This window comes from Papilio xuthus, unplaced genomic scaffold (genome assembly GCF_000836235.2).
Source record: "Papilio xuthus unplaced genomic scaffold, Pxut_1.1 DF827756.1, whole genome shotgun sequence".
NCBI classification, from domain to species: domain Eukaryota; kingdom Metazoa; phylum Arthropoda; class Insecta; order Lepidoptera; family Papilionidae; genus Papilio; species Papilio xuthus.
Genome location: NW_013530893.1, coordinates 5,959,669 through 5,968,479, shown reverse-complemented (window position 1 = coordinate 5,968,479; position 8,811 = coordinate 5,959,669). Strand labels below are relative to the sequence as shown.

General features: G+C 35.3%; 1 protein-coding gene across 1 annotated transcript; it reads right to left on the bottom strand.

The window, feature by feature from the left end:
• Positions 1–1,358: 1,358 nt before the first annotated feature.
• sax (type I BMP receptor saxophone) lies at positions 1,359–8,629 on the bottom strand. The gene is made up of 11 exons (XM_013309962.1): positions 8,556–8,629; positions 7,813–7,930; positions 6,863–7,054; positions 6,321–6,536; positions 5,563–5,663; positions 5,041–5,210; positions 4,345–4,530; positions 3,680–3,826; positions 3,031–3,209; positions 2,429–2,636; positions 1,359–2,008 (listed from the first exon to the last, which is right to left on the bottom strand). Exons 1-11 carry the CDS (start codon positions 8,614–8,616, stop codon positions 1,856–1,858), a joined length of 1,731 nt encoding a protein of 576 aa, XP_013165416.1. The 5' UTR covers positions 8,617–8,629; the 3' UTR covers positions 1,359–1,855.
• Positions 8,630–8,811: the final 182 nt, after the last annotated feature.

Here is an 8,811-nt window from a genome sequence, read left to right as displayed (position 1 = left end):
TCTTATGGAAGTCGGAACTGGTCAATAACTCTTGCTTAACCAGTTACATTTACAAAAACTGTCAATCTTACATAATAATATTAACCGTTTTTAAGGAAATTTTGAGTACTGATTAACTTAATAATTGCCACATTTAATATAGACAAGAAGTCCATAAAGCAAATCTTAAGAAAAAAAATGTTCAATAATTTTGGTCAAATTTCGACCAATAGGTCTACTAGTTCTAATAAAACGATACAAACATGTTTCTGTACAAGTTTTTTGTCAATGAAAACTATCGGTAACATAATATAAAATGTAGTAAATACATTTTTTGAATACATATCGCTTAAATGGCAGCTACAAATTAATTAAATCTTAAACTTATATGTAATTTTACATAACATCCATCAAACATACACAATTATATACTAAATATTATTTATATATTTTCTATATAACATGTTAGTATGTACAATAACTATTATATACTATTATTATTATATTAAAATACTAATCGGCACTTTCTTCATTAATTTTACAAGTGTTTCATGGCACTAAAAAAAAATCCTTAAAGATCAACAGTAATATTAAATTTTAATTATAATTATGTATTGTATCCATACATTTAGTCATACATAATTAAAAATGTTGCTATTGCATTAAAAGATTATGTTGTAACAAAAAAAAACGAATTAAGTAACCTTTCTAATATTATAAATGCGTGTATTTGGATGGATGGATGTTTGATGGTATCTCCAAAACGGCTTAATAGATCTTCATGAATAATATATTTCAAATTAACTGTCACCCGAGATACTGTCGGAGAGTAATTAAAAAAAATTTAGTATTCTATGTGTTCCGAGATTTATACAGCCGTTCCGGAGACACCTTCAAACAAACATCCATCCATCTACTTTACGCTAAACATTCGCATTTATTATATTAACTGTTAATAAGGTTGTATTCATTTTATGACACTTCTGTGTTGACAATTGCATTGACATCCCCTTTGAAAAAAAACGTCATAGAAAAATACCAAAAAAACATTGCTATAGCTTGATGCTATAAAATTTGTTCAAATATGGCGTTCATAATGGCATTAACTTATTAATATATAAATGCTAGTGAAATTATTATTGCAAAATTAACTTGTTATAAACATATGTATCAGTTATAAACAATAATATTTTCTTAATACAGTCAAACCGGGATAAACGAGAGTCCACAATATGTTTCTCTCTTACAAAGGTTTGTATATGAGTTTCTCGCTTATGGGGGCTGTCTATCTGAACAGAACAATGACTCTTGCTTAGTGTTGCCAGGCATCCTGATAAAGCTGGACATAGATTTTTTTTTATATCGTAAGGTGGCAATGTCTGGTTAATCAAGATATTAGGTTTAGCGACTGGCAACCTAACTCTCATATAAGTATGACTGTATATAAAATTAATAATGTAAAATTTAAATATGCAAATAATAGTGCAAAAAGTTCATTTGTAAAAAAAAAAACAAATTATTCCATATAGATTGAAATCTAGAAAATTCTAGTTAAAACTGGTTTAAACTGGTTCTATACTGTACAAAACAATTAACTACTTACCTAAGGATTCCTTGTTTTGATCATTCAACCAATCATTTAACCAGTGGGACATTTTTCTCGTTAACCATATTAATTTTACATATTAAAAATTCTATAATAGTGAGATATCTAGAAAAAATCAATATGTCTACATAAAAAAAGGCGGGCGTTGTTTAAACGGAAAAGACACCCATATGGATGATTGGTTGGTTCACAAAAACACAAAACTATACCTTGTCACTAATCACTGTCACTAATCATTGTCACTAATCACTGTCACTTATCACAAAGTCACTATACTGAAACTTCATTGTCTTCATTCAAATGTATTGAATTATCATTTGCCGCGAGCTTTAGTAATGTTTTCTTTATTCTTAAAGCGGGAAGTCTTACTGAAGGGTTCTGATGCCAACATTCACGCATTAGATTCGTCAATCCCACCATTGTCTGAAAAAATACCATTAGAGATATTGAATAAAAGAAAATTTACATAATTAAAAAATCTCAATAATATAGCAATTTACAAAACGGTTGGTCTATTAAATAATGTTATTGAAACACACTGTATATGAGATTATCATCATCAGCTCACTATACATCCCCACTGTGGACTTGGAGCCTACTTAAGTGACTAGGCCATCGTCAACACTGGCCCAGTGCGAGTTGACTTCACACATATCTTTAAATTTCTTCTCAGATATGTGCAGGTTGCAAGCTTTCCTTCCTTCGCCGTTAGAATATCAGGTAATTCCTACTTAATACTACATTTTATTGAATGTTCTTTCAAGAAATACAAAGATGTATGAAATCAACCCACACTGGGCCAGTATAGTAAATCTGAGCTCGGAGAGTGATATGTTTACTCACAGGATGCGTCTCCTGCGGAGGTTCAGGTCTAGCGCCGTCCACACAGACGACCTTCCTCATGTCTTCAAAGCTGGGGTCCTGAGGTGCCAGCTCATGGTAAGGAGGGCGGTACTCCCGGCCCGTAGCCCCTCGCGTCACCTCCCATACAACCAATGCCAGCGCGTACACGTCACATTTGCGGTACGCGTCGAAACATTGCACGTTCATACTGTAATGTTAGTATTGAAAATAATTACACTATCATGTTACACTAGCTTCTTACCGCGACTTCGATCGTAAGGAATTAAAAAAATTTTTAGTAGCCTATGTATTCTTCCAGACTATTTTCTACATCTGTGTTTAATTTTATCGAAATCGGTTATGACGTTTTGGAGGTACGTATTAAAAAATACTATGATACTAATAATTTTTGTCTGTCTGTATGTCTGTCCGCAAATTTGCGTTTGTTATAGGTAATCTCCGGAACGGGTGGACCGATTTTGACGGGACTTGGACTGGAAGGTAGCTGATGAAGGAGGGCATGTTATAGGATACTTTTGTTGATTCCACTTATTTAAAGTCACGAGGAAAAGCTAAAATGTACACATGTAGTTCTACCTTACCTCTGGTCAAGCATCTCCGGACTCATATATCTCTTGGTGCCCTGTCTCGCGCTGAGCTGATGCTGCTGCACATGGCGGCGCGTCACCGCCAGCCCGAAGTCAGCGATGCAGCACTCTCCATTCACCTTCACCAGTATGTTCTTGCTCTTTATATCTCTATGTGCGATCGCCGGCTTACCCTGGAAGACACAAATGATGTACTACTGGTAAAACGTGCTCGTAATGTCCACTCTATAACAATAATGTATACATCTCTGAGGTGTCAGCTTTGTAAGTGCGTTTTATAGGTCTCATTTTAATTCTCTTTCCCTTCTCATTCTTATCTCACACTTTGACAAGGAAATGATGCGAAGGGGAAATGGTTTTGATAGAGACGCATAGGAAGGGGAAATATATTTTCACGCGTCCCTTCTGCCGTCTACTAAAGATTGTCAACGCATCTGCTTTGCCAATGTCTATTTGTAGGTGTCACTTCGCCATTTTGGCGAAGGCGTTTTTTTATATTATAATATATCAAACGAGCGATCGTCCACTCGAAACCGCTAACAACGTAGCGATCGTTACCCACAGACATTCCATATAGCAGATGCGTTGCGTTTGCCAACTTATTATATAAAAAAAGTGTATGTCTGTATGTCGTTAGGTATACCTGTGTGCCATGTATATCAGTGTGGAGATGCAGCAGACCATTGACTATAGAGAGACAGATCAGCATCATCTGATGCCGGCTGAGCGCGCTGCGGTTCAGATACTCGTACAATGACCCCAGCGGGTGGAAGTGTGTTATCAGCCATAACTGGAAACATATAAGCGTGGATTTACATTGAAGATATACTGTTAAAAAACTTACAATACAACATTTTTATTTATTAATCGCCTATGTGTTCTTAGACTTTTAATCGACGGAGGGGATGCACAGAAATTGACTATTTTCCCTTCCGAAAACAAGGTCTTAAGTTAGACCTCCGGCACACTCATCGGACTGTACTTGGAATTTCCACTTAAGGTCTTGCTGAGTGGTTATAGTAGATAAACCTTACTAATACTATAAATGCAAATGTTTAAATAGATGGATGAATGTTAAAATCTCTGAAACGGCTCAACGGATCTTGATGAAATTTGACATGACAGCTGTAGAATATAGTCTAGAAAAAGACATAGGCGAAGTAGCGGTCGACAGCTAGTTACTAATATCAATTATGTTTAGATCACTATACATCCCCACAAATGTGCTCTGAGCTTAACCTAAATTATGGTTGACCAACAATCCGACTTCGACGTCATACCCTCCCACAAATGACTGTAGTAGTGTACCTGCGTGCAACTATTCCTGCTTGTCATATCACTGCCGATGTAAGCCAGTATGTTCTCATGTCGCAGCAACACCGTGCTGTACACCTCCGTCTCCCGCCGCCAGGACGCCTCGTCTCTTGAGAAGAAGATCTTCACAGCCACACTGTCTGCACACCACGACCCACGCCATACTTCACCGTAACGACCCTAAATATACAATAAAAATTATTGATAAACAAATTTCTATTCTACAATGTTTGATAAAAGTTCGATTTGCTACATTGTAAAAAGACTATGTTAACTTGGTAATGTTTTTATAACTTTCCACAATTATTTTCGCAAATCATCAACAGATGGCGCTGTTGGTCAATTAAAACGCGCTAGAGAGATGGTCGATTGTCAAAATTTCAATTACTATGCAATGCTTTCTTTTTTAATTTGAAAAAGTCACATACGAGCAAGCCCATAGACACACGCACGGAATGAGGATATTCCCATTCCTGTGTGTCCCCCTCCTCTACCTAATCACTTCCTATCCTTTTAAGAAAATCATGGGAAGGAGAAATCAAGGAAAAGAGAACTAAAATTTTCGTACAATATCAACTAATCAGGTTGATCAAGGTTAGCTTTGCTATATTGCATTATTTTTTTTAATTTCTTGGGGCATACAGAGCCTATAATATTTCTTCAAAATCAGTAAAATTTTGAACCACATACCTTTCCAACACAATCAATCAGAGTGACCTGTTTAGCCAGGGTCCTCTGCACCATTAGTGGCAGACCTGAACCAGAGCCACTGGTCACTGAGCTCTCCAGGTACTCCCGCAGAGTTGAGTCACCTGCTGCCACTGCTTTCAGACCTCCACCGTTCTGAGACCCTTCTAGACCTGAAACAATAATCGAATCAAAGGGTAAAAGGTTATATTACTTAATTGAGTCCGTCAAAATTAACATTTAATCTGCAAACTACGTATTTAATAGCAATGTATATAACAAATTATGTTTTTCAACTACTACGGTCACCTTTATAGCAATATTTATACGAAATTAGTTTTTGTCCGTGACTTCGCCTGTACAAAAGATAAAAAACTGATTAATAGCCTATATGTTCTTTCAGACTATGTTCTATGTGTCAATCATCGATATTCATTGTACTATTCCATAGATACCTTCTAATAAACATCCATCCATTCATTTAAAATACCGCAGAAACAATCATATTAATGTATGTCTGTTTACCTTCATAGCATGTGCTGGTGACTAGAGGTCCATACAAGTTGGTTGACAAGTAACTGGAATCTGGACCTAGTTTATGCAGAGCCGCTCGAGACACACGCAATCTATGATAAAATAAACACTATGAATAAGAGAGATGCCATACAAAGAACAAACTAAAGATTTTGATGGATAGCACAAGACATCAACGACATAGATCCAAGATCCCTTTTCCTTATATTGAATGGATGGGAAGTGGAAGTGGACTTTCCGGATGAGAGGATGTATGGAAAGGGAAGATATTTTCTTTCTGTGCATCCTCTCCTCCGTCGAAAAAAGGTAGGCAATGCAATGCATTTGCGTATGTCTATGGGCAGCAGTCACTTCCCTATTTCAGCGATTTCAGGTGGCAGCTCACTCGTTTGCCACCTTTTGATATAAAAAATATATATATATTTACTCTTCTGTACATCTGCACGAGTCATTTATTAATTTACTTCTTATATACAATCAATACATATTTCAGTCTTCCATGAACTATCACTTCCTTTGGTTATAAGGATGGATGGTAAGGGTAAGCGGAACATATCCTCTGACAATTAAGGGTAGGCAACTGTGGGCAGTAGTCTTTTTGCCATTTCGGCAAATTCAGGTGATCACTTCCTCTTTTGCTTAGCTTATAATATTAAAAAAGATACTTTAAAGTCATCCACAAACATTCACATTACTATACAAGTGTAATTTTAAATATTAATTACAATTTAAAAAAAAAAAACACTCACCTATGACTTCTCCGCAGCAAAAATATTCCTATACCACCAATAGCACTAACAAATAGTACAGATAATGTAACACTGAGCCACAACTTCCATGCATTAGATGGTACTGGCTCAATTGAGGTGTCCACTGCCGGAGGCAGGTCGGGGAAGCTGCCTGCATTACACATATCATCCTGACAGCATTTGATGTTTAACTGACCAGCATGACGCTTCCTTAACCTGGAAATGGTAAAAAATTATCAATAATTTATAACTTACGCCTATTACCTAGAAGGGTAGTCAGAGACCAAGTCCACTTTGCACAGTCCTGACACACCTCTCTCTTCAATTTATCATCAAAGGCTGTCAAATTATGTAACATAATATTTTTTTTAACAATTTACTTATTAGTAAATATAACATAAATAAAAAATCTATTCAAAACTATTTTTTTTATATTGTGAAGGCTGAACAAACAAGCAGGTCACCTGATGGTTAGTGACCACTAACAATACATAGACATCTACATCATAATGGGTTACTATTTGTTAAATAGGGAAACTTACCCTAAAGCAGGCTGACTAGTCCGACAAGTAAACTGCGCCTGGTCTACACTCGTGAAACATCCTCTGGAATACCGGAGAGTGCCATCGGATGCTCTAACAGAGGACTTGTAGCAATAAAGAGCATCCCTGCAGACTCCCATCATGGTCTCTTCTGGACCACAATCAGGGGGTTCACATTGATGGCATTTATATCTGAAAATTAATTTATAATAAATTAATATAATACCATAAATACAAATGCTTAGATGGATGTGTTTATTTGAAGGTGTCTCCAGAACTGCTATATGGCTATCACTGAAATTTGGCATAGATGTAGAACATGGTCAAGAAGAATGCATAGGCTACATATTAAGTTTTCTTTTAATTCCACGCAGACAGGGTCACTGACGACAGCTAGTAACAAATAACTAGAAGGGTGGATAAAGATTACAGATTTAATGTCTAGAAGAATATTCAGGCTTAAAAACCTATTCTATTCTCTTTGCTAAGCTTATAATATTGATGTTTCCTATGAAAATATTTGTACGTAATAACCATACCTTTTTTGAAATTTCCTTCTCCTAGGCAAAGCAAGGACAAGTAAATAAATATTATTTAATTTGGGAACAACACAATACATTAAATACTACTGGAAAGTTCAATTTCACACAAAGAAAGAAATTATATAATAGCAGCACGGAATATGTTAATTTAGTGAAGTAAACAGCAACAAAAGACAATCCTTATAACCTGCACATATCTGTGAAGAGATGAATATGTGTGCCGTCAACCAACCAGGTGAGTGGTTGACTATGGCCTAGTCAATCCTAACTCAAAGTAGGCCCTTTGAGGGGATGTATAGTGAGCTGATGATGGTTACAATTGCCATCACTTTCAATCTTTTTGTAAATAGAGAGATAGCAACATTGTTTGTATATGTGTGTTATAACAATTAAGATTTAATTACTTACCTTGGATATAATTGAACAACCATTTTATCAATGGATGAAGGGTCATCTCTGAGATGATTGTCTGACTGTGTGCTTGGGGAGCCATCTGTTTCTGTGTTGTCCAAGCCAGGGAGGCCAGCTGTAAAAATATAATAGTACTTATCAAATTTAAGGATTTAAATACAAAAATTATGAATGTGTGGTGTGGTATTTGACATCGTAAACACATAAGCTATAAGCTTAATTCAAGCAATCTGCAAATCTAACGTTTCAATTCAATAACATCTATTTACGCGTAAAATTTGCGCGAATTATTAGATAAATTGGTTTCTTATAATCATTTGAAATTATCAAATACTATAATATTAAACTGTATTTTTAGACAATAGACCTTGAAAACTATGAAAAATACTCCATAATACAACGGATTTCAACGATACATTATGTGGGATTGTTTCGAGGTCACTAATGTTTTGATCTGAATTTTAGAACAGATTTCACACATTAAATATTCTTGTATCCGTTTCTATCTGTTCGTTATATGTTCAATAAATTTTCTAACAAGTTTAAGCAGCGTTAGAAAAACTAAGGCAATATAATAATGCGTCGCAGTGAAAAACAATAATAAATACGGAGTATGAAGACATGTAAAGATGCCATTACCATATCCAATGTTACAGTAAACTTTACACCGTCAAATTTGGACACAACGCGTATTACAGTGTTCTTAAACTTTCTATATGTAAAACTCTGTTTTTACTCACCATAACAAGAATTTATTAATAAAAATGTGAACAAATATCCCACTATGACAGCGTCCGCCATTCTTCATTCATCATAACAATTTAACTACAGATAAACGATTGCCTGCCTGGTTTAACAGATAACGATTGGCCCAGTTTAGATCGAGATTAACTGTCAGACGTTAAAAATATTTTTACTTAAATTGTCTTCCTTTTAATTTCTTTATTGTATATTTTATATATTACACATATCGTACAATGCCGAATTACATTAATC

Bases quoted from the DNA above. Each gene is read 5' to 3' on its own strand.
- sax (XM_013309962.1), bottom strand. From the start codon at position 8,616: ATGGCGGACGCTGTCATAGTGGGATATTTGTTCACATTTTTATTAATA. The intron at 5,211-5,562 runs GTAAACAGACAT...TTATTGTTTCAG, and splicing joins CACCAGCACATGCTATGAAG to GTCTAGAAGGGTCTCAGAAC. The intron at 3,210-3,679 runs GTATACCTAACG...TGTGTCTTCCAG, and splicing joins CTGATATACATGGCACACAG to GGTAAGCCGGCGATCGCACA.